The sequence below is a fragment of the Sminthopsis crassicaudata genome, chromosome 3, assembly GCF_048593235.1.
Source record: "Sminthopsis crassicaudata isolate SCR6 chromosome 3, ASM4859323v1, whole genome shotgun sequence".
Taxonomy (NCBI): Eukaryota; Metazoa; Chordata; class Mammalia; order Dasyuromorphia; family Dasyuridae; genus Sminthopsis; species Sminthopsis crassicaudata.
The window spans coordinates 652,322,869-652,349,459 of record NC_133619.1 but is presented as its reverse complement, the minus strand read 5'-3'; the positions used below and the strand labels follow the sequence as shown (position 1 = coordinate 652,349,459).

The 26,591-nt window shown below is 39.2% G+C and overlaps 1 protein-coding gene across 2 annotated transcripts; it reads right to left on the bottom strand.

The window, feature by feature from the left end:
• Positions 1–1,293: 1,293 nt before the first annotated feature.
• On the bottom strand, positions 1,294–25,542 carry LOC141564674 (uncharacterized). 2 transcript variants are annotated; one of them, XM_074307429.1, is made up of 5 exons: positions 25,188–25,542; positions 23,636–23,724; positions 19,735–19,861; positions 8,288–8,377; positions 1,294–5,502 (listed from the first exon to the last, which is right to left on the bottom strand). In XM_074307429.1, the coding sequence occupies exons 2-5, from the start codon at positions 23,681–23,683 to the stop codon at positions 2,234–2,236; spliced, it is 3,534 nt and encodes a 1,177-aa protein (XP_074163530.1). In that variant the 5' UTR covers positions 23,684–23,724; positions 25,188–25,542; the 3' UTR covers positions 1,294–2,233. The 2 variants fall into 2 exon arrangements, with proteins under 2 accessions (XP_074163530.1, XP_074163531.1); XM_074307430.1 differs by lacking the exons at positions 19,735–19,861; positions 23,636–23,724; positions 25,188–25,542 and adding an exon at positions 16,889–19,591.
• Positions 25,543–26,591: the final 1,049 nt, after the last annotated feature.

Sequence of the window (26,591 nt, the reverse complement as noted above, 5' to 3'; positions counted from 1 at the left end):
TTAAGAAAATGTCCTGGAGTGATAGAACAGGAGGAGAAAATTAAAATAGAAAAAAAAAAAAATCCACCATTCACCATCTCAAAGAGATCCATTGTGGAAGACATATTAGAATATTATTACCAAATTTTGAAACCCCAGAATCAAAGAGAAAATTTTGCAAGAAACAATAAAAAGAGATTCAAATACACTGAAGATACAATTAGAATTTTTTTTGTTTTAATAAAATAAATAAAAATTTAAAAACTAATAACTCAAAAAACTAGCATTTATATAGTTATTTAATGTTTATGAAGAACCTTACAAATATTCCCGCCCCCCCACCCCCCGAGGCTGGGGTTAAGTGACTTGCCTAGGGTCACACAGATAGGAAGTGATAAGTGTCTGAGACCACATTTGAACTAGGGTCCTCCTGAATTCAGGAGTGATGCTCTATCCACTGCCCCACCTAGCTGCCCCTTTTACAAATATTATTGCATTTTATCCTCCTTTCTACCCTTGGAAGTAGGTGCTATTATTGTTCTCAATTTATAGATAAGGAAACAGAAGCCAAGAGCAATTAAGTTACTTGCCTAGCATCATACAACTAGTAAGTATCTGAGATTGGATTACTTCCAGGTTCAATATTCTATCCACTAAGTAATGATGTCTTCTATTTCTTTTTTTTAATATTGACAATTTGGTTTTCTTTTCTCTTTTTAAGATCAGTCTAATTATTTAATCTAATTACTGACTTTTCCTACAAAATCTAGCATTTTATTTTACTTACCAATACAATGGAGATTTTTTTCTTTTAATTGTTATTCTTCTTTGATTTTGAAAATTTCTCATTTGGTCTTCAGTTAAGAATTTTCAAATTTGTTCTTCTATTCATTACTCAATTCCTTATCTTATTCTTAATTGGAGATGAAGATTTTGAAGATATAAATTTTCCCCTCAATACTGCTTTGTCTAAATGCCAAAAGTGCTGTCATTTTATCTCATTTCTGTCAGTTTCCATTTAATAAATTTTTCTTTGATTTGTTCTTTGACCCACTCATGCTTTGGGATTGTTATTTTCTCCAAGAAATTTTATTTTATATAAGTTTTATTTATTTTAAAATTTATGTTATTAAAATTTATCCCATATCTCTCCACTCTCAGAGAAGCATCCTAACAACTTTTTTTTTAAGGGAAAAACCACCAAAACCGATCAGTGGTTTTTAAAAAGAGCCTAATAATATATGCAATATTCAAGATTGATGGACTTCCTATGTCTACAAAGGCATGGAATGAGTAGTTTTTGGACACACAGAGTGTAATATGTCTATTGGATTTTCAGTTCAAGATATTTAATAGATAGTTGGAGATACAAGACTGGAGGTTGAAGATAGCTTAGGATTTGAGAATCATTAGAATAGAGATGATAATTGAATCCATGGAAACCAATGAAATCACCAACTGAGGTAGTGTAGATGGAAAAGAAAAAAGGGCCTGGGACAGAACCATAAAAGACATCCAGCAGAGACTGAGTTATCATCTAGCAGCAGTAGACCTAAGAGATAATAGCATTCTAAAACCTTGAAAGAAGAGCCATTGGATTTGGCCTATTAAATATTAAGTTAAAAGTTACTCAATTTATATCGAGTAACTTCTAACTTAATATTCAATAAGTTATAAACAAATTTAAGAAATTAGCCAAGAAATATTATTGAGCCATACATCACTTCTGGTCTAGATCTAGTATGAAATGTAAAAAATGGTTGTTGTGGTTCAGTTGTTTTCAGTTACATACAATTTGTGATCCCATTTGGGGTTTTCTTGGCAGAGATACTAGAATGTCTTACCATTTCCTTTTTTAGCTCATTTTACAGATAAGGAAACTTAGGCAATCAAGGTTAAGGGATTTGTCTTAGAGTCACATAATTAATAAGTAACTGAGACCAGATTTCAAGTCAGATCTTCCAGACTCCAGTCCTGGACTCTATCCATTGCACCACCAAGCTGCCCTTAAAAGACTGACCATATGCCAAAATATTCAGAGCAGCAATTTTTCTGGTAGCAGAAAATTGGAAACAAAGTAATTGGCCATCATGTATAGGGTAACTAAAGAAACTACAGTCCATGAATAATGTGTAGTACTACTACACGATGGATGTAATAAACTTTTAAAAATGCATTCAATACTATATATTCATGAACAATATTAATTTTCTGATGTGATAAGTTCCACCCTCCAGCTAAGGGCATTCCCACCTCAATTAGATTTGGAAGGTTTTGCTCCAGTATGAAGTCTTTCAAGTCCAGTAAGATAAGAGTTCAGAGTGAAGGCTTTCCCACCTTCATTATCCTTGCAGAGCTTCTCTCCATTATTAATTTTCTTCTGTACAAGTATGGAGGACTGTCCAAAAGACTTTTGACGATTATATTTGTAAGATTTATCTCTAGTATGAGTCCTCTGATGTACAATAAGGTTTGCACTGCGACTGAAAGCTTTCCCACATTGGTTACATTTATAGGGCTTCTCTCCAGTATGAATCCTCTTGTGTACAGAAAGTTTGGAGGCATTTATGAAAGCCTTTACACACTGATCACATTTATAAGGTTTCTCTCCGGAATGAATCCTCTGATGTACAATGAGGGATGACTTCTGGCTGAAACATTTTCCACATTCATTGCATTTAAAGGGCTTCTCTCCAGTATGAATCCTCTGATGTGCAATAAGGGATGAAATATGACTGAAAGATTTCCCACATTCATTACATTTAAAGGGCTTCTCTCCAGTATGAATCCTTTGGTGTGCAATCAGAGATGAGCTGTGGCTGAAAGCATTTCCACATTCATTACATTTATAGGGCTTCTCTCCAGTATGAATCCTTTGATGGGCAATAAAAGATGAGCTCCGGCTAAAGTCCTTCCCACATTCACCACATTTATAGGGCTTCTCTCCAGTATGAATCCGTTGATGGGCAATAAGGGATGAGTTCTGTCTGAAGGCATTCCCACATTCCTTACATTTATAAGGTTTCTCTCCAGAATGTATCTTCTGATGTCCCATAAGAGATGACCTTTCACTGAAGACTTTGCCACACTCTTTACATTTATAACGCTTCTCCCTGGTATGTATCCTCTGATGTACAGCAAGGTTGCATGACTGTCCGAAAGCCTTTCCACACTGACCACATTTGTAAGGTTTCTCTCCAGTATGAATCACTTTATGTGCAGTAAGTGATGAGTTTTCACTGAAGACCTTCTCACAGTCATTACATTTATAGGACTTTTCTCCAGTATGAATCGCCTGATGTACCTCAAGTTTGGAAGGCTTTCTAAAAGTCTTTCCACATTGATTACATTTATAAGGTTTCTCTCCAGAATGAATCCTCTGATGTACAATGAGGGATGACTTCTGGCTGAAACATTTTCTACATTCATTGCAATTAAAGGGCTTCTCTCCAGTATGAATCCTCTGGTGTGCAATAAGGGATGAAATATGACTGAAAGATTTCCCACATTCATTACATTTAAAGGGCTTCTCTCCAGTATGAATCCTCTGGTGTGCAATAAGAGATGAGCTGTGGCTGAAAGCATTTCCACATTCATTACATTTATAGGGCTTCTCCCCAGTATGAATCCTTTGATGAGCAATAAAAGATGAACTCCGGATGAAGGCCTTCCCACATTCACCACATTTATAGGGCTTCTCTCCAGTATGAATCCGTTGATGGGCAATAAGGGATGAGTTCTGTCTAAAGGCATTCCCACATTCCTTACATTTATAAGGTTTCTCTCCAGAATGTATCTTCTGATGTCCCATAAGAGATAACCTTTCACCGAAGACTTTGCCACACTCTTTACATTTATAACGCTTCTCCCTGGTATGTATCCTCTGATGTACAGCAAGGTTGCATGACTGTCTGAAAGCCTTTCCACACTGACCACATTTGTAAGATTTCTCTCTGGTATGAATCACCTTGTGTGCAATAAGGGATGAGTTTTCACTAAAGACCTTCCCACAGTCATTATATTTATGGGACTTTTCTCCAGTATGAATTCCCTGATGTACCTGAAGTTTGGAAAGCTTTCTAACATTCTTTCCATATTGATTACATTTATAAGAATTTTCTTCAGAATGAATCCTTTGGTGTGCAATAAGGGATACATTTTGGGAAAAGGCCTTCCCACACTCATTACATTGATACAGCTTCTCTTCTGTATGAATCTTCTGATGTACTTGAAGTTTGGAGGACTTTCTGAAAGCTTTTCCACACTGATTACATTCATAAGAGTTCTCTCCAATATGAATTCTCTCATGTGCAATAAGCTTTGCCCTCCACCTGAAGACCTTATTACATTCATTACATTTATAGGGTTTTTCTCCAGTGTTAATTCTCTGATGTACTATAAGCTTCAAGGGCTTTATGACAGCTTTTGTACATTGATTATATTGGTAAAGTTTTTCTCTGGAGTGTACCCTTCGATGAGCAATAAGGGATGAACTATGGCCAAAGGCTTTCCCACATTCTTGGCATTTATAGGGCTTCTCTCCAGTGTGAATCCTTTGATGGGCAATAAGAGATGAGCTCTGACTGAAGGCTTTCCCACATTCATTACATTTGTTAGGTTTTTCTCCAGAATGAGTCCTGTAATGTGTCATAAGAGATGAGCTTTGGCTGAATGCCTTCCCACATTCATTACATTTATAGGGCTTTTCTCCAGTATGTATCCTCTCATGTACAACCAGATTGGAAGACTGTCTGAAAGTCTTTCCACAATGATTACATTTATAAAATTTCTCTACAGAATTAATCTTCTGCTGTGAAATAACAGATGAGCTCTGAAGTTTTTCTAGTCTGTGAATTTTCTGATGATTAATAAGATCTGTGCTCCGAAAAAAGACCTTCCAACATTGATTACATCCATGCAATGTCTCTCTTTTATGAACTCTCTGGTGTAAATTAAGAGATGATTGATGGATAAGGCCTGTACCACATTCATCTCCTCTGTAAGGCATTTCACCAGTATGACTTTTCTGATGACTACTAAGGTCTGGGATTAAAGCCAAAGCTGTCTGAACATTATTATCTTGAAAAACTTTCACTCTGTTTTGTTTCACTTGATGATGAATCAGCTCATTCTTCTCATTAAAATGATCTCTATATTCACTGCATTTGGAATATCTAATCCTTGAGGTAATTTTCTTAAATTGAATTAGGTCTGAATATTGCCTGAAGCTCCTTCCATTTTCCTCATATTCATGGTGAATCTTTCCAGTGGGTACCATCTGTTGGACAGAAAAGGTTAGATCTAATTCTTGACTAAAACTTCTTTGCAGTTTATTACATTCTTCATCTCTCTCTTTACAAGAAGTCTTCTGGAGATTAATTTTGAATGGTCTGGAATGACTCTCCCATTTTCCTTGCTTCTTCTCTAAATTGCTTTTACAATCCCAAATTTCTCTCAAACTGAAATCATGGGAAATATTCAGTTTTGAAGTAGACTCCTTGGTTTGAGTCCTGGTTTCTCCACCTGAAGAAATAAAAGAGACAGAAATATATTTGCTTATTTCTATTGGCAGAAAAAAATGATTTATACTTACATTCTTGGCCTTTCTTTCTTCCTTTTTCTCTCTTTCTACCCTTTTCTCCCTTTCTACCCCACCCTATCCCCATGCTCAGTACAATCCAACCAGACAATATATGTGACTAAGACACTAGTAATGCCCTTCCCTTTTCTTTTCTCTTGCCCCCTCCCAATGTCATCTAGAACTCATAGAACACCACTACAATCAGAGAAGAGTCACCAGTTTTATTGCCTGTCATTTACTGCTTTCCTAGCACTCTCCAGACCTTAATCTTCGCTATGTCTCTGTGTCCTACAGACCCCCAGGAAGCATCATTTGAGCTATCGATATAATCTAAGGACCCAAGACTTTGTCATTCATATCAGTGAACTCTTCTGACTTCTTGGCCTTCCCATCTAAATTATTTTTAAAGTGACTACTTTTCAATATGTTATCTTCCTCCAATTAGAGCATAAGCTCCCTGAGTGTAGGAACTATGTTTTTTTCTATTTAGATTCCTGGTTTGACAAATCTAACATTTACCAAATAATAAAGTTTTTTAAATGGTTTTTCATTAATTAACTCAGTCAAGAAGAATCAAACTCAAAAAGTAGGAATCAATAATAATAAATTACTAACTTGCATCTTGTAAAGTGACTTACTTTACAGAGAGATTCGCAACTAAGCCTCTGGATCCTCCTAGGTCCGACAGAGCAGGCATTCTTATTATGGTTTACAGCTCAGTAATAGATGTATTATAAATACGTGACATGAATGAGGCCACACAGCTCATAAGGAAAGATTTGAATCTAGATTTCCCACTTGGTAAAAAACCAGGCCAGAGCTCTTTCCACAGCTTTGGAGAGTCTTTCCATTGAAGTATAAATTCATGCTTCAAATATCTGTTATCAATTATAATTTTGGTAAAGAAAGGATACGTTTCATATTTCTTTATGAGTCTTTTAGTCACTATCTCATTGTCATTTTTGTCAAGTTACCATAGTAATCTAAGAAATATGTATACTCCCTTCAATATATATTAAATAACTGCTAGAAAGCATCATTTTGGGAACCATCCTTAGTGGAGATGCAAATAGCCAACTGTTTCCTCGGATGTTGCATCCCTACACCTTCAGCAGCCTTAGAGACATGCTGAAAAAAAATTCTTATCACCAAATTTCATTGCACTGTTAAGTGATTCAAAATCAGAACCAGATATGATTTAGGAATAGAACTTAAAGAACATGCATTATCACCAGCTGTGATACCGCATTCTAAAAACAATGGGACATTTTTATCTTCCAGGCAAGTGAAATTTTTCTGAGTTGTCCCTTTCCCCACAAAAATGTGAGCTTATTGATGGCCAGGACCCTATTGTTTTTCTCTTTGTGTCCCCAGTACTTAGCACAGGACTATGTGCTTTTCATTCGTTCCTTTGTACATTTATCCATCCCATACTTTATCAATTACATTTTCATGATTCTGTCATCACATCAAAGGGAGGGGTCCTTCAGTGGTCTGGTGAATCTGCCAATATCTATCATAAAGTAAGAGTGCTAGAACGGAACATATTACAACGTGTCTAATCCTGACTCTTTTAGGACAATGGGACTATTAGTTCCATTGATATGGTTACTAGATTTCTTTTCATGCAGCCCAAGTATTTCATTTCATTTTGCTCAAGGCTGCACTTCTGACTCTTTCAGACTTTCTCTACCAACCCATAGAAACCTCTTCAGTCTAGAACTTTACTCCACCTTAGACTTCACACATTAAAAATACCTCTACCCTTGTATCTTTGTCCTCTGATTGGTTGGTTCTTGTAAAATCTCAATTTTAAGGCGGCTACCCAAGCCAGTCATGTCTTCATCCCTAAAGAGGTCACATTATTGACTTTCTTATATTCTTCCAACCACATCCCATAAGGTACCTCTATCTCTCCCATCCAATCCTCTTTTAGCTTCCTTTTATTATTGTCTTCCTCTTTTCCCTTAGAATTTAAGCTCCTTGAGGGTAGGGACTATCTTTCATATTGTTCTTTTTTGTATTCTTAGCATTTAACACAGTGTCTAGCATATAGAAAGTGCTTTTAAAAATCTTAACTTGATTTAACATCTGCTTTCTTTGCTTTCATATCTCACTTTGGTCTCTACCGGCTTCTTTGCATGAACTGTAGTGTAGATGCTTCTCCCCTAGCCTGTAATTGTGCAAATGATTTGTTGAAGATTTTGTTGAATATCATAGCCCAAATAAATTCCCTTTTATCAGATTGAGTCCACAGTTTTATTGGTCTTTTATCTACTCCTAAAGCATATCCCAGAGACATGAAGCAGCATGCACTCTTCCATGGCGACAGCTCACCCATTCAAGGTGGCTTGCAAACCCACAAAGGCAACAAACAACTTTTCTGAGTTCCCCTCAAGGCTTTGAAAAGCATATTAGATCTATTAGGCAATGGGTTATTGGACCATCAACAAACTGTTAGAGAAAGTGGTTCAAAAAATTACTTCCAGGATAAATGAGATCACCAAGAATGGGTAAGAGAAAGCCTGGGACTAATATTTCTTAAAGTATAGGTAAATTATCAGGCAAGAGGGATTGGACTTTTACTGACCAAAAGAGTTTATGACGAACTGAGAAGATAGCCTTATTCTTTTATGAATGACCTTGGAGGATTTGTGAGAGAGTTCTCTGTACAATATTTCCAGGTGATCATTACCTAAAATAGTAGTGCCCAGTTCATTCACATACCTAGAGAGGAGCTCCTTGGGTCTTCTTTCAACATCCAAGCTTCCTTCTGGTCCAAATGGGAAATCAGATCTGCTTTGGCAACTGGAAGCCCTGTTTGTGAAAAAGAAGGAAGCTCTGAGAACCCAGAAAACTTGAAATTTTAGTTCTCTTTAGGGAAACAAGTACTAGTAAAGGCTAGTGTTATGTCATAGCTTCCTTAGCCATAGTCTAATCAATGATGCTAGGAGCTACTGGAGAGAAAGAGGAAAAGTCAGAGGATGAATTTGGAATCACAGAACTGGTACTTCTTTAATCAATCTATTAGAGGAATAGAGATATTTCATATCTTGAATTTGGGAGAAGTATCAAGAGGGGCGAAAAAAAGAAACGTTTGGTCTGACAGACCCCTGAGTACAAGACTAGCAGCAATGGGTTACATATTTAGACTTTATGTCAGGAAGAAAGTTTCAAATGAGACACATTGCAATGAGGAAAGGGCTGCCTCAGGAAGTAGGGGTTCTTTTCAATGGATGGTTTCAGAGAAAAGCTGGATGGCTATCTTTCAGGGAGGTAATTATGATTTCATCTTTCACATAAAATTCCCTAGAATTTAGGAAGGAACAGTCGGAGGAAAAATAAACAAAGTTCCTATTAGACAATGAATAGAACTTTAATGTGACAATAAAAAGCGAGGGGGGGGTCCTGTCTTCTTGGACAGAAAGGGAACAGGACTGTTTGGCAATGTGAGAAATAAATATTTCTCTCTTATATTTAACTAACTACTTATAGTTATTATATTAGGGCCAAGGTTGTTCCCCATTTCTAATTCTTTATCCAAAAACCAAATAATGTGGAAAATCTCTCTTAGAGATTTGACCAGGTCAAAGTAAAACAAATTCTAAGTATGAGCTATATTACTACTCATTGAATTTGCTCAGACAAGCCAGGGAAATGGTTGATTCTCCCTATTATTAAGACAGGTGATGTGGAAATTGTTGTCTCTTTGACCAAGAATTGACCACATACCCCAAGACCTTCATTTTAATATAGTCCACGCTTGTTTTTGTGTTGACCAATCTAAATTGATTGCTATCCCTCAGGAAGATCTCTTCTTCAAAGGGCATATAAACTGTGATCCTACTACCATTAGGTCTGAGAGGAACAGCTAAATTACCATACTTTTATTAATAACCCATTAGACTTATTAACAAAATGAGTAAATTACTCAGAAACAATGTCTCTTGAACTTTTTTAAATGCCAGAGTCATGGCAACCATGAAGAGATACTTGAAGAAAAGAGGCTTCAGGCCTCCTAGGAAATGGACTATCCTTCAAGCAGTTATGGTGGGATTATCTCATTTAGAAAAAGGTCCTTTTCTGAGAAACTTTAAGTTGAGGTTTTTACTTTTGTCAACCTAAAACTTCTGATTCTAATCTTTAATTACCTCTAGGTAAGAATATATGTGTTTATATGTGTTCTAAATGTTTGAACTACATACAGCTTTTCTGAAGTTTTACTGTCAAAAGTAAGGGGTGGTCTCCTCAACACAGGTACAGAAACAGAGTCATTGCTATTGCACACACGGGTTGTGGAAAGTCAGTTGGGAGGAATGGATAGCTACACCGTAGAATAAGGGCCTGCACCAAACAAACATAGATGATCCAAAATCTTTTGCAGAATTCTGGTAGAAGAGCCTTAGACTTCTGGCAAAGAGAGTTTTTGATGGGGAGAACTGAAAAGCAGAGTGAGACTGGATATCTTAGAATCAGTCGGAGTCAGGATAAGCAAAAGTCTTAATTCTTGGTCTTTTGGGGTCCCTGTCAGGGGATCAGATATAGGAATCTCCACACCTTCTTCCTCTGTCTTCACCGCCAAAGAATGATCCTCCTCCTCCTACTCCACTCACTGATCTCTCCTCCCTTCTCTTACCACACCCACAGATAGAGCCAGCATAGAGTTGAGTAGGGTCATGCTCCAAACATGTTAATAGAGAATTGTCCAATTGGTAATTAGCCCTAAGTGCTAGGTTACCTTGCATCTAGGTTAAGTACATCTGCTCAGTTCTAGCCCTTTACAAGACTTCCTCAGGCTATCAGTTTGAAAAGGGGGAACTAGGAAAAGGGTTTTCCCTCTGAGCATTTTTGTCAAGGGGCCAAGAATTGTAGCCTGCAAAAGCAGAAGAGGAAAAGTTACCTTTGATTTTTTTAATGGGCAAATAAAGTGAAACTCAAATTCATTTAAAGTTGATGGACTAACTTGTGGGCTGGACTTGATTATTAGGAATTAATAAAACACATATCCTGGGAACTTGGCTATTTCCAGACTGTCCTGTTTATCTGAAATAATGAAAGAGCAAAAATCTTAATCAGCCTCTGTGATCAGAAATCACGTTTCAATAACGTGAGCCCCAAACTCTTGGCTTTTCACTGGCTCAATCTCCAGCCTCCGAGACTGTCTAGATAGCATCTTGAAAGACTATCACAACTGTTATGCCACAGCTCTCTTTTATTGCCCTGACTCAGCTTCCCTAAATAGGTTCTGCCTCAGTTTCCCTAATTGTTCTGCCTCAATCCCCTTAGTTGCAAGCCCCCCCACTCTGATTCATTAAGACTAGTATAACTCAGAGGTTATAAATTGTCAATGTATAAACACAAAAAGAGGGAGTCCAGACTTTGTGTCTCTAGCCAGACACTTTCTTACTTCCCAGTTGATTAGAATTTATGGTCCTACCCCACCCCAACCTGTCAGAACTGAATTAATGGTTCCAACTAGAGATTCCCGCTCACCAGAGTTTGGATCCCACCCCCTGCCTTTGTTTAGCTACTGTGCATAGATATGTCATGGAAAACTCGCATAGTTTGCTGGATTCTTGGAGAGATAGTCTCATTCAGCCCTGGATCCATTTGGTCCCATTAAATCTCTCCCTTTCAAATAAAATGTTAAAAACTCTCTAATCTCTATCTTGCCTCAGTTTCTCTAGCATTACATTTGGAAGCCCCAGCAAGATATTAGAAACTGAGGCAGAACAATTAAGGAAACTGAGTCAGGACAATAAAAGAGAACTGTGGCACAACAATAACAACCTTTGAAACTTTAATTGGCAAATCTTTATACTGGTCTGGGGCTTGGTCAGTCAAGTGAATTCTACCTGGCTCCTCCTTGATCCTGCTTTTGTCTTCCTAAACTTCTCCCTAGTTCTTTGTTAGCAACCTCACCTTACCATATCCAGTCAGAAAGCTCCTATAAGAGAGTTGCCCATACTATAGATATTTGCTAACTCCTTTTTAGGGCTAGCCCACCATAGAATACTCCGACCTCCCAGCATCTTCCCTTTAATGGTTTCTTTCTCCTAGTTAATTGTGAGTTCCACTAATGAACTTGTCTTTTCCCTTGTTAATTGCTCATTCATATTGGAATCTGCATTTTATTTGCTTGAGCCTGTGAAGCTATTTCCTTTTATTGTTTTTCTCTTATTTATTTATTTAATATTTTCCTCAGTTTACATTTGGAACAATCTTTTTTACATTTTTTTTTAACTTTTGAGTTCCAGATCCTCTTCCTTATCTCCACACCCAGCCCCCAATAAGAAACCACATTTGAAATTATGTAAAACATTTTCATAAAAGTTGTGATGTGAAAAAAAATATAGATCTTCCCTAATTTAAAAAAAAAAAAACTCAAGAAAAATAAAGTTAAAAAAAAAAAGAATGTGATTCATTCTGTATTCAGACACAATCAGTTTCTTTTCTGGGTACAGATAAGATTTTACATCCTAAGTCCTTCAAAGTAGTTGTAAATTAATGTACAGTTGACAATAGCAAAGTCATTTACAGCTGGTCATCCCAGAATATTGCTATTACCTCCTTTGCTGGTACAGTACATTTCACTTTGCTTGAGTTTGTGGAGGAATTTACAGGGTTTTCCCCCCCAGAGCATCCTGCTCATCGCTTCCTGTGAAGACCGAGTTAGCACCCTGGATACCTTAGAATCAGCCAGAGTCAGGATAAGCAAAAGTCCTTGGTCTTTATTCTTGGTCTTTAGGGGTAGAAGGGAAGGGACACACAGGATCTCCTTGACCTCCCTTCTCTTTGTCTACCACCAAAGTGACTCTGGCTTGTCTTACTCCACTCCCTAGTCACTCCTACAATTATCTGTATAGCCCAAAAGATCAAGCTAGCATAGAATAGTGGGGCCATTTTCCAAGCATAAGCTAATAGAGCAGGGGTTCTCAAACTATGGCCTGTGGGCCAGATGCAGCCCACTGAGGACATTTATGTAGCCTGGCGGGTTCTGGTAAATGGGCTGAGGGGCGGAGACAGATTGTGAGTTTTTGTTTTTACTATAGTCCAGCCCTCCAACAGTTTGAGGGACAGTGAACTGGCTCCCTATTTAAAAAGTTTGAGGACCACTGTAATATTGTCCAATGGGTAATTAGCCTTAAGTGCATGGTTGTCTGACCCCAGGGCATCAACTCAGAGTTTCAGCCCTTTACAGTTTCCCATAGAATAACAATATTTCCTCACAATCACACACCACAGTTTACTCAACCATTCCCCAATTAATGGGCATTCCCTCAATTTCCAATTCTTTGACCTGAGAAGAAAGCTGCTACAAATATTTTTGTATATATAAGTCCTTTTCCTTTTTTTTTTTTTCTTTTTAATAACTCTTTTTTTTTTTTTTTTTTTTTTTTTTTTGAGGCTGGGGTTGTGACTTGCCCAGGGTCACACAGCTAGGAAATGTTAAGTGTCTGAGACCAAATTTGAACTTGGGTCCTCCTGACTTCAAGGCTGGTGCTCTATCCACTGCGCCACCTAGCTGTCCCCTAAAATCTCTTTTGATATCCGTGCCTAATAGTGGTATTGTTAGGTCAAAGGATATGCAAGAATTTATAAAAAATCTATCTTTCGATTATTTATTAATTGGGGCATGGCTTTTATTTTTAAAAATTTGACTCAGCAGCCTTTATGTTTGAGAAATAAGGCCTTAGCAGAGAAATTTGCTTCAAAATTCTTTTTTTTACAATTACCATTGCTAACTGTATTTCCCTCCATTTACTCTATTCTCTCTCCCCTTTCTTCCTGCCCATCCAAAGTGTCTTGCTCCTGACCACTCAATATGCCTTGTTTTTTATCATTCTCTCCCTTTTTGAACCCCATTTCCCTCCTATCTATTTTCCTGCAAGGTAAGGTAGATTTCTATACCCAGATTGAGTGTCTATTTCTTCTTTGAGCAAGATTCAATCACTCCTCTTTTCCTCCTCTCTTCTCCTTCACTGTAAAAGCTTTTTCTTACCTCTTTTTCATGGTAGATAATTTATACCATTCCATTTCTCCCTTTTTCTTTCTTCCAGTGCATTTCTCTCTTCCCCCTGAATTTTATCATTTTTTAAAAGATATTATCCCTTCATATTCAATTCACACCAGGACTGCATGCTGGCCTTCCACTCTGGATAGATATTTTTGGCTGACCTTCTAAGCTGCCTTGCTGGAAAATGTTCTACTCTGTCTTTTAGGGTGTTCTAATATTCTAAAATTTGTTTAGAGTCATTATTTAGAGGAATTTGGGGCAGTTTTGGGGAGAGGTTGGGTGAGTTCCCGCCTTTACTCTGACATCTTGGTTCCACTTCTTCCCAGTGAAGCTATTTTCATATAAATAAACAGCAAACCTTTGTAACCAGTGATAGATGTCTGACTTGATTTCTTCAAGTCAATGGAAATGTAACTAAATCTACATTATACTATTTTTATATAATATTCTTTTGTGATGATGCTCTCCCAAATCTATTTACTATTTTACCTATTTTACCACTTCAAAGTGAAACTAAATAGCCACAAAAGGGATTTTTTTTTTCTGTGCTAGAAGAAAAAATGAAAAAAATAGAAAAAAATGTGAGATATCCAATCATCATTCAGGATAAATCTGTAGGAAAACCTTATTAAACCTAATAATGTTTAAATGTTAGATATGATAAAGATATTTGTTATTGTAAGTCATAATTATTATATAAAATCTCAAATGCTTCATTGTTCAATTATTTAATTACAATTTAAATAACTTGGTAAAAGCTCTGAAGGTTTCTGCCAAGCAAAACTAACCACATTCTGTGAACAAATTCTTCATATTTCTTTGCCTGAGCCAAAAGCAGCAGGTCATCTTAAAGCTTAAGGTATTTTAATCCAGCACATTTTAAGCTAACCTGATTTCAAACTGTTCGTAAAACTTTGTAGGCATTTCCTAGTATTAGAATTCCCAGGAGGATAAGAATTGGAAGCTAAATGTGTAAGGCAGCTCCTTATCTGATAAGTCTCAAAGAAAGGTAAAAGAGACAAGGGATTAAGAAGTAGAGGAAAAGGTTATTCAGAACTGGGAACTATCCCAATGTGTCTTTAAAAAGAAAAAAAAAAAAAAATGAATGAGTTAGGAAGCTGTTAGGTTATTTTATCCGCCCTACTAAATCTGTGCTATAGTATTCTGAAATACTATTATTTAAGAACTTAAACTTCCACTTTTGTCTGTATTTAAGACAAAGTTTCACTTAAAATTATTTGGCTATTACTTATAAAAATTATGAGTTGATTAACTAATTGGAGTTAATTAATTAATCTGGAGTTATTGTTTTAACTAAGTATTTACATAGAAATTTTTAAAAAGAGAAATTTGTAATTGTACAAAGAAAAGATCTTATGAAATCTTTGTAAACCTAGAAGGACTCTTGGGACCATCTAGCCATAAATGCTTTGCAACTATGTGTAAGTTTTCTGTTTGTGAAATTCCTACTAAAGAAACAGGAATCCTTGCATAAAATGGGGGTGTAATTTTCAAGATCGATTCAACTAAGGTTTTAACATGTTAACTTAGAGGTTTACACCAATTAAGCAGTATTGTTTATTTTAGGAATTTGAGTTATTATCTCTTGGAATTCCAGAATATAATTATTTTTCTTATAATATATTTAAAGACAATGGGAAGAAAAAGACACTGAGTAAAATTTTAAAAGCTTTGCAAACTTTGTTACTGTGATAAGGCTAATTTAATTGATCCTGTATCTATATGAAGATATATAGATATATACACACACACAAATATACATATATATGTGTGTGCGTGTGCATGTACACATACATATATAAAGTGAATCCCCTCTCCATTGCAGACAACTTTTGATGGGGGAGAGACTGGGAAAGGTAGTATTTAGGAATTGGTGACAATTAGGAATTTATTTTGTTATTATGGTACTCTTGGGATTTATTTATTTGTGATACTTAAAAGACATTTTACATCATTTTAGCTTTTATAAATTCCAATTTTAAAGATTTTCTTTTCCTTTCATGTAGAGTAAGACAGAAATATCTCTCATTTTAGAAGTTTCCAACTAATTTGTTTCATGAAAATTTAGTGACTTTTTAAATATTTGGCTTAAATTTTAAGCTGTTTTTAATAAAGAGAAGGACTTTTAGGAAGGAAAGGTTTTTTTTAAGTTTTTGTAAAAATCTTTTGTGTGGTTTGAAAAAGTCCTACTAATTTTTTTTATGTGTAAGCTACTTTATTGCAATAATTTGAGGTTGATAACAATTATGTCCAAACCCATTATAAATTTCTGAATTCTGGTGTGTTTGCTTTATTTTATCCTTGGAATTGCCTTAAATGGGAGCTTTAAGTGAAACATTAGCAGTCATCAGCTCAATGACAGTAATATCTGACATGTAAGGTTACTGAATATCTGTTCCTGAGAATAAGGTAGGGATGTTACCTTGGGAAAAGTTGGGCATTCTCTTATAGGAAATCTATTTACATGATTCATTATGCTAGCTACTAATCCTGGTGTAGCCTTGAGTACTAGTTTTGATGCTGGTATAACTATGTCCCTGCTTATAGCTCTGTTATTAGGGTACCCAAAGTTAAGTGTGACATTACAATACTGAATCTATTAATTATTAGATTAATACTAAAGCATCTGAATTAATATAATAAGCTAAAAATGGGTAATATCTTGCTGTTTTGATCTGAATTTGTAGTCATTCCACAGTTTAAATAAGAGTTAAATTAGTGCTTGAACTTGTTATATGTGTGATATTCAATTCCTGAAGCATCTCATTCTTTCAGAATGATGTGAGTATAATAAGACATGGTCTTCTTGGAGAACGAAGGACAAACAACCACCTCTGTGAATAAAGCTGATCTGGAATTAGTCAATTGGAAAACTTTCTTTTCTTCCTTCCTTCTTCCTTCTTTCCCTCCCTCTCCTTTTCTTCTTCCCTCTCTCCTTCCTTCCTTCCCTCTGTCTGTCCACATATGCCCTTAACTACAAATGTGTCTAAAAGCATTTTTTTTTAACTTTTGCAACTCTGAACCCTTTTTCTTGGTGTTTCTTGGCTAGATTTCTTTCTTAAGGACCAGTCCTTAAACCAAAACCAATCTGATTCTAATTGGCCACCAATAGGTCCTGGGCCAAGCTCCACTTGGTCATTATTTAGGTTCAGATGAACTCAGATTGAACATAAATAGCAATCATTTCTGCTTTGTCCAGAAACCCTGAGTATCGTCCCCTCCCAGATTCATTCATTCATTTAGATTTTTTTGAGTAAGTGAAAAAGGAGATTCTTTGTCTCAATTCCTACCTCGCCTTAATTGCTGAATGGGTCCAACTGAGACCTGTTGAAAACCTTAGCTTAAAAAGGCCAAGGTCTCCCATTGCACCCAAGGCCATGTCTATCTGGCCACTGGATTCAGACTGCTCTGGAGGGGACAGTGAGGCAGGTGACCTTGCCCAACCCTTCAATCCAATTCACTTGCATGTCACGGCATCATGTTCCTGATGTCACGGTCTTCTTCAAGAATGAAGGATAAACAATTGTTTAAGGGAACCTGGGAACAGTAGTCCATTTGAACATAGTTAATAACTGAACATGTTTTATTATGGGCAATGTTTCATATACTTTGTTCCTCATATACAATTTGTGATTATTGTATTTACATATCTTAGACCAAGTTTTTGATTGTTTGCTATTAAGCATCCTAAAGCAAAATCCTTTGGATAATATTAAACTTAGGAATGAAAAAAAAAAACTACCTACTTACCCTGAGTACTAGCTATGTCCAGATAAATTGTATTTTTCCATGATCAGTCTCTTACGTTATTAATACTTACTGCCTAGGTTGTGTGATCCTTGAGAGCTAAACCAACCTGAATCTCTGATTACTGGAATTTGCTATTTAAGACCTTAGGGATTGGTAACTGATATTATTCTGAGCCTGACTCCAGGGATAATCATCAAAGAATGCTACTGAGCCAATGATCCATGATGCAGACAACCCCATGGGGCTTTACATGTCTAAACTGCAGGTGGAGTTCTCAAGGCAAAAGGCTTTGAAGAATATCTATTGGTATGGGCTGAGATAGAATTATTCTGACTCACTTTCCCCAATATGACACTTATTGAATGAAAAAATATCCCACCTGACTGACTTTAAGCCTAACTCATTGCAAATGGCCATTTATGTAATTTTTGCCTAGATAAAGTTAGAGAAGCAATATTTTCTTCCTGTATAGTTGTATCCCTATTTTCTTTTATAGCAAATTTCTATAATCATGGATGCTCAAGATGAACACAATACTGAATCTTTATTTTACAGGCTAATACTAGAGCATATCCAAGTTATTATAATAAGATGCAGGTATATGATTTGAGCAATTTGGTCTAGAATTTTAATCCTTTCTGTATCCAAACAACTAACTAGTTAGCCTTGACATCAGTTGTTAGTTATTTATTCCTGTATAAGTTAAGGTTCTTTAATCTCTCACAATGATATCAAGAAAGTTAGACAAATGATGCAAGAACTTGTGACATCAGAATATGATTCTGTTAATATCAGATCTGTCGAGGTCATAATTGTCTCAGTTCTGTGTTAAGGAGAGCCATATCAGTATAATTAGTTACCTTTAAAAAAAAACTGGCTTGTGGTCTATCTTATAAATGTCTTAAAAAGACATCTACTTTTGTTAGAGGCCGTTCATTTGAACATGATGTTTTATTAAAAATAAGTTACTTGATATGTACTGTTTTGAAATTTATTATTCCATGTATTTATATATACCATCCCTGAGCCTTTTGTTACAATTGAAGTTGATCTGGCAATTTTTGAATGAATTCATTTTTGTATTAGAATCCATATTCTTATGAAAAGTGTTCTGTTATTAATTCTTTAGGAGGATGTAGAAATGAATAATGCCAAGTATAAAAATTGGGTTCTAATTTTCTGTTTGTATTCGGGTTTCTTCGCTATATCAGTATGACAACTGACTAACCCAAAAATGTAAATTTCCTGGTCTAAAAGTTTCCAAATTTGATTTTCTAATAGAAGAGGCATAAGGTTTGGCCTAACTTTCATTATTTGACCTAGTTACTGGAAGAGTAAATTTAAATTTGTTTTAAGATCAATTTTGTAAGATTTTTTTTTTAGCAGAAAAGAGAATTTTTACAAGTGACCTTGTTTCTAGAAATTGGACCACTGAGCCTTAAATGGACAATATTTATTTATTTACTTACTTACTGTTTACTTTTCCCCTTTGCCTCTTTTATCTGTAAGGTATTCTTATTAAAAGGGACTGCTCCTTTTGATTATTCAATGGATCAATCAATTTCTCCCGGTTTACCCCTCGTATTGTTACCCATATTATAAGTCCTATGATTAAGCACACTTGAGGAAATATTTGCAATACCAGTTAGTGATTCCTTAATGAGACTTCACCTTTCAATTAGAATCAAATAGGGGATTGTAAAAAATTAATATTTCTCTTATATTTAATAGCTAGTTATTGTATTAGGGCCAAGGTTTTCCCCCTTTTCTACTTCTATTTTCTACTTTTCACTCATCCAGAAACCAATTAGTGTGGGAAATCTCTTTTAAAGATTTACACTGGCCAAGATCTAATCAAACAGTAAAAGTCTAAGTATGAGTTAATAGGCATATACTTCATTGTATTTGTACAAATAGGCCTGAGGAAAGGGTGATTCTCTATATTATCAAGACAGATGATATGGAAAAGTGATATCTCTTTGACAAGATTTGAGTGACCCAAGTTACATTTCTCAAGACCTTCATTTTAATAAGACCCATATCTGTTTTTCTGTTTACCAAACTGAGTTGATCACCATCCTAAGGAATGCCTCCTCTTCTAAGGGCACATAAACTCTAACCCCAGTGCCAGTTAAGGGTCCTTTGGCCAGAGAGAGATGACTAAAAGACCATCCTTTTCATTAAGACTTATTAAGGCTGGCCTTATTGCTAAATTACCCAGAAACTGTCTCATACCATTTTAAACATATTCATCTCTAGTAACAGTTAAATGCTTGGTACATGAAACCTGTATAATAGGGAAGAAAAGAAGGAACAGGTATTCCCTTCAGCAGCAGATTCACAGTTCCTTGGGCAGAGTTTGAGTCAGAATGCAATCTATCCTTACCCAAGGACAGCAGGTTCTGGGAGGTCTCCAGCATGACATCCTTGTAGAGAGCCTTCTGGGAAGTGTCCAAAAGACACCACTCCTCTTGGGTAAAGTCCACAGCTACATCCTTGAATGTCACTGATTCCTGAAAATATCCAGAGCCACAGGATTTAGAGCTAGAAGATACTGTATTAAGTAATCTAGCATAATTCCCTCATCAAAAAAAAGAGGAATCTGAACCCCCCAAAAGGATAACAAAATTGCCCAAAGGTCACACTTCTAGAAAGTGTCAGAAATTGCCCTCTGAAACCATAAACCTGAAGAACCAAATGGAATATCAAGAAAAGTAATTTATACTAGCAAGTGGAACATAGTTAAGAAATATCTTATTGATCCTAGTTTATATCTAGAATATGAGGGGAGGATAGTTGTGATTTATTCATTATTGATGAATTTCTGGTATAGAGCGAGAGAATGCAGTGTGAGATGTTTTTTTCATCAAACTTGTTGTAGGTGATATAAATAATCTTTATAGATAATTTTGTGAATTGTTCCTGAGGACCTAGAAAGTCCAGTACATTCTGCAAAAATATTTTCATGATTACTAAAAAACCTGATGTAATATAAACGATTCCCTAAGAGAATAAATTTCACTCTTACCTAGTGAAGAAATATGAAGAAGATTCTTTTAGAAATGCATTTTGTTGACATCTTTATTTCTAGGAATATATCTACTTCTGTCAGAGAGCCGGTTCTGATAATAAAGAATTTATTGTTGTTCAGTCATTTCAACTGTTGTTTCAACAGTTGTTTCAGTCTTTCTGTTCAATGGTTTGTGACTACATTTGGGGTTTTCTTGGCAAAGATATTGGACAGGTTTGCCATTTCCTTCTTCAACTCATTTTCCATTATTATGTGTGATATTAATATCACAGCTAGTGAATTTCTGAAGCCAGATTTGAACTCAGGAAGCTGAGTGAGTCTAGGCTCCCCCTATCCACTATGCTACTAGCTAGCTGCCGTGATAATCACAGTAGCTTACAGTTATATAGTGCTTACCATCTTCCAGACACTGTGCTAAGTACTTTGCAATGGAGAAATTAAAGAATAATTTGAAGTTTAAGAAGGATGGTGTTGCCCATCTGGTGGAGAAAACGGGACAGGATAAAGTTAAGGGCATCAGTGATGGCTTGTTCTTGGCAAGAAAAAGGACAAATATTTCTCAAATACTGGAATAAAGCATGAGATGGTTGGGAATTATATCAGAGGAGTATGAGATGAGCAGAAGGAAAGAGAGAGCAGGTTATAGGAGAAGATGCCATGGGAAGAAGATTCACTCTGGTGAATGGGATAGAGGATCAAGTTAGGAAGGAGGAAGATTGCCTAACTGATGGGAAAATCACTTGAGAGGAGATGATCCCCTTCTACATTGAGGGGGCTGAAGCACAGTGCCCCCACAATCTAGAAAATTCATGTAAATTTTTTTGACCTTCCCTTTGTATCAGAGAAGTTTGAATTTTTTTCTTTTTCTTTTATAGAGTATTTACAGTATTAAAATATAAAATATTTTTATATTATACAATCCTATACATATATTTGTATATTTCTGACTTTCTAAACTTTTTCTGTTATCAGGTAGCCTTCCTGTGTCATCTGTGACTTTTGCAAAATTCCCCAAAATTCTATACTTATGCCTGACCCACAATATATTTATATATTTTATATAACCATGATGGGGAAAATCACCATACGGAAGGGAAAATGCTAATTAGAATAGAATCAGTCAGTATAATTTGGGAATAACTCTCCAACTCCATTCAACAGCACAGGAGAAGGATCAGAGGAAGAGGGTTGGAGTTTTTAGGGTTTGAATGCTGAGAGAGCAATAGAACATGGGATTTTAAATTGGAAAATGGTACACAGATGACTTGGCTCACCAAGTCTGATGGTGGTGAGTAGAAAAGGGGGAAGGGTGGCTTGGAAAAGCACTATGGAATAGAGAAATTAGTGATGTTCATGAAGAATAATTTTAGGAACAATGACTACAACAAATCTGCAATACTCATGATAAGGCATGTTATCAACCTCCAAAGAGAAAGGTAATGGTCAGTGCAAACTGAAGTGGGGTTTTTTTGGACCTAGCCAAGAAAAGAGTTGGCTTTCCTTGACTCTAAATATTTGTCATGGATTTTGTTCTTCTGGTTCTAGGGAAGGGAAAGGAAGTAAGAGAGAGATAATTTTTGCTGAAAATAAACTAAAATGCATGAGAAAAAAAAAGAATAGCATTAAATATATAAAATGATTACAATAATGTAAACAGAACAACCCATTTATACATGCACACACAAAAAAATCAAAAATGAATGTTGACAATTTATAAGGATCAAACAGATGAAAAGAAGGGGTAAGAGAGAAGGCTCCCTTCTAATTCTCCCTTCTGGAGATGTGGGAAGTCACAGATGCTGGACATTACAAATGTATCTGAATTCTTTCAGTGTATCATTATTTGTGTCTTTCTTTATCTCTTTCTTCCCCCTTTTTCGTCTTTAAAAGAATACTATCATTATATGAGATGGCTCTCTAGAAGGAAGGAGTAGAATGCTGTGGGAAACAATGATGATGTAAAAATAAAAATTATTTTTAAATAAGAATAGTTTAGGAGTCATAAAGCACAGGAATAGGAGGAAGTAAAAGATTATGAGTGGATAAAGAATTGCAGAGTTCTGGCACATGGAAATTGGATGATGGACAGAACAAGGGCATCAATCAATCAATCAACATTTATTAAGTATCTGCTATTTTCTAGGCATTGTGCTTTGTGCTAGGGATATTTTAAAAAGCAAAAGACAGTTGTTCCTGACTTCATGAAGCTTATAATTTAATGGGATGGATATCCTTGTGTGTAGCTGAAGTAGAGTAAAGAAGCAGGGTATGGGAGTTAAGACTGAAGAATTAGGTACTTAAGGGAACTTAATATACATGCTGAGATAGTGAGAAAAGAAAGAGAAAATCTTAAAAGACAGTAAAAAAATAGCCATTTGGTTTGGGTGATCAGTTTGGCTAGAAGGAATCCTGAATGAGCTTGGAACAAGGTGAATTGGCAATGGAAAGAATGGAGGATTTCAATCCTGGATTAGGAAAAATTTTTACAATTATTTTTAAATTGGAAAATGGTATCCTGGGAGGTAGGTGCTTTCATTGTGCATTTTACAGATAAAGAAATCGAGGCAGACCAGAGCTTGGCCAAGATCACAAAGCTAGCAAGGGGAGGGAGACATGATGAGAGAGTATTAAGGGAGGAGATTCTTGTTTAAGCACTAACCACTGAGGTCCTTCACAACTCTGAGATGCTCTGATTCGGAAATTCAGTCCACCTTAATAGAGTGAACAAAGAGTTGCTGACTCAAAGAAAGAGGCAGAGGTCCCATATGGACCAAAATATTCACGGTAACCCTTTGGTTTGTAGCTGAGAACTGGAAATAAAGTTGGAGTCCATCAGTCGGGGGCTGCCCGAATATAATATGGCCTACGAATAAGATGCGGTTGTGCCCTAATGGGAAAGATCCCAGAAGACTCCAGTAACTGAGGCAGTGAAGCGTGCAGGACCAAGAGGGCAATTCCTACAGAATACAACACATTAAAAAGACAAGCAATTGAGAAAGATTTCAGCACTCTGGTCAGAGCCCATCTGGGGGAAGACTAAAAAGTGAAGCTGTTTTGTTTGTAATTAGTCTCTACAAGAGAAACTTTAAATAAAAATGGGGACAAGGGGAACTTAAGGAGGGGGAGCTAAAAATGTGGTGAATTAAAGCCTCTGTTTATAAATAAAAGGTATCGATGACTTCAGATAAAATCCTCTTTTGCTCTTCTCTGGAAATCTTCCTGATGTTTGTGAGGCCTGGAAACAGACCAGACTTACCTGTGATGGCTTCCTCTGAGTCCCAGAGGCCATCCCCTCCGGCTCCATGCTTTCCTCCTGGATCAGGCCCAAATCCTTGGCAGGTTGAGCTGAGGAGGGACAAGTATCCTTGAGAGGGAGAAAAGTTTTGCCTTTCCCCTCCCAAGAGGGTCCCCACAAGGACCTACAAAGACAGAGGATGGCCCTTATGACATAGAGTCAAACCAAAGAGGGGAGCAACCATCAGTCAGCCTTGGAAAATTGGGTCTGACCAGAAACAATATGTCTCACTCCTAGTACAATCCTCCCCATTCCTCCTTTGGAAACTCCAGAGGCGGGAAGAGACGGGGTGTCCCAGATGGGCTGAGACTAGCTGGATCAGAACTCTCCCAGTCCGTCCCCCATGGATTCCAAGCACCTGACAGCTTGATCTGAGAGGGAGGACAGGAGAGAGGGCCGCTGGGCATGAGGAGGGTCTTGGGAAAGGAAGGCCTGTGAGCAGGCCCAGGGCAAGGCTGAGGCCAGAAGCCAATGTAGAGCTGAGGGGATGTGGAGGCTTTGGGATGAACTCAGACCGGGGCAAGGAAAGCAACTGACAGAAATATATTAAAGGCGAGAGGGAACTGGGAGAAAAATCCGGGTCCTTGGAAGATTGTGAAAGGGGGGGGGGAGGGGAGGGAAGGCAGAGGGCTGAAGTGGAGAGGGGGCAGTCTGGGGACAAGACCCCGGGCATTGTAAGTGCAGTGCGGGTGGGGAAGAGCGCTGGGCGCCGGGAGCTGGACCTAAGTGTGGTGAAAGGAGGGTGCCTGAGTCTGGCGGAGTGGGGGGAGGGGAAGGGGGTGTACAGGGCTGCTGCCTTCCTGCGGTAGGGCAGAGGAGCAAGGGTAGTCCGGACTCCTGAGTCCCTGTCCCACAGCTCCTTTGTCCGGGTGGGGGGCCCCGGCGGGGATTCTGAAGGGGGGGGGGGTCTGGCTGCCTCGGGAAGTCAGGGAGGGACGTGGGTGTTGGGGTGGAAGGCGCGGGAGGGAGGGGGGGGCGGAAGGCCGGCTAGGGGTGAATGTAAAAGCGCTGCGCTGGGGGAGGGAAGCCTGGGGGCACTGACCTTGGGGCGTGGAAGGGGCTGAGGGGGAGGGGTTGGAGGCAGGTTGAAGGTCAGTCCCGGGGGGAGGGGCGGGTCGGGGGCGGGCTGCCCGCAGGGTGCTGAGACCGGGAGGGGAAGGAGGGGGCCGGTTGCAGCTCGGTGGCAGGGTTTGGGGTGCCGGCGGGAAGGCGGGGCGAGGAGGAGCTGAAGGCAGAGGAAAGTCGGGGGTGTGGTCGGGCAGCCGAGGGAGGGGTCGGGGGGGCCGGAGGGAGACTCGGTGGGGAGGGACTCTGGACGCCCGGGCGCAGGGGGCTCCAGGCCGGCTGCCGGGGAGCGATGGGGGCCCGGACAGGCGAGCCGAGGGGCCGAGGCTCCCTTTGTCCAGAGGGAGGGGGGGGGCTAGAGGTCGGGTGCAGGAGGAAGGGGGAGCTGAGGTCTGACTTGAAGCTGGGCGCCCGATCCCCGCGGAGAGGGGGAGCCTGGGAGACTCACCCGGAGGTTTGAGTGGAGGGCGACACAGCAAAGGCGGGGCGGGGCCTGAGGCCAGGAGAGGTGGGCTCCCAGCGAGCGCAGGGTGGGCGATGGGCTCCCGCTGCCAGCCCCGAAGGCTGCCTGGAGGAGGAGGCCAGGGCTGCTCGGGCTGAGACGGGGTGTCTTAGAAATGGGAAGAGGAGGCCGGGGCCTCAGTGGGCCGGGCGCGCTCTGGGCTCGGGGTCCTGCCGGCTCCAGCCGCCCCGCCCCTGAGGCCCGGGGATTGGGCCTCAAACAGCGTGTCCCTCCCCCGGACTCAGCGTGGCTCCGTCTCGGCCGGACCCAGGCCTGTGGTGCGGGGCTGGTCCTCTGTGGGAGCTGAGCTCCTGGATGCTGTGGGGAGGAGGGGAGGACGGGAGGAGGGGAGGGGGGAGGGGGGAGGAGAGGAGCTGGATCTAGTCGGCTCCACGATCGCGGGCTAAGGAAGGGGAGGGTGGGGCTACTCCTAACGGGACCCAGGGCCGGGGGGTGGGGGGGGAGGGGAGAAGGGAGCAAAGGGGAAAGGAGGAGAAGGGAGGAGGGCCAGTGAGGAGAGCTTGAGGAAGGGAGTGGGTCTAACATGATTTCATGGCAATGGGGGAGGGGTTCTCTCTTCACCTACCTGGATAGGGGAGCAAAAAATTGTAGTAACCCCCCAAACCCCAAAACTCCAGGGAGAGAGGGCTCGGCCAGGCCACGGACGAGGGCAGAGCTGTCCCAGCAGACCCCAAGGCTTGGTCGCGGCCCAATGCTTGGGGAGGGGAGCTTTCTTTTTTAATCTCTGTGAAAAATCCAGGGGAGCTGCTTCTCCATCTCCTGAGGAAGGGATCTTCCGACGTGGGGGACTCTTTAGGTCTTACTTCTAGGGCCCAGGATGGGCCGGGCCTGCCATCCTCCTCCTCAGGAGCCGGACTGGGACTTGGGGTCCAGAATCAGCTACTGGGGGGGGGGGAGTGGAGCCAGCCTAGCCTGCCTGCCTTCCCAGTAGCCACGTGCCCATGCCAGGTCCTTCTCGTTGGTATGGCCTGCTCAGAACCAGGACCTCGCCCCCTCTTAGCCCCACGCCTGGCCCCTGACTTTAATGGACAGGAATGGCCACAAACCTCTATCCCAGAAACTCCATTCTCCCCTGGGCCAGCTCCCCCTTATCCCCATCCCTTAGAAGTCTGTCACCTCCCACCTTCATCCTGCCCTGGAGCTCAGAGCTTCCTGCCTTTGATCAGGATCTCCTGGCCTTCCATCCCTCCTTGTGCCTCATTTCTCCCAAACCTTCTCAAGAGGACCTCCTTACTGCCCACCCTTGAGTGTTCTCCCATTCAGTCTCCCCTCTTACAATACATTCCTGTCCTCTGGACCCCAAAGATGGCCACCCTGAACACTCTTTTC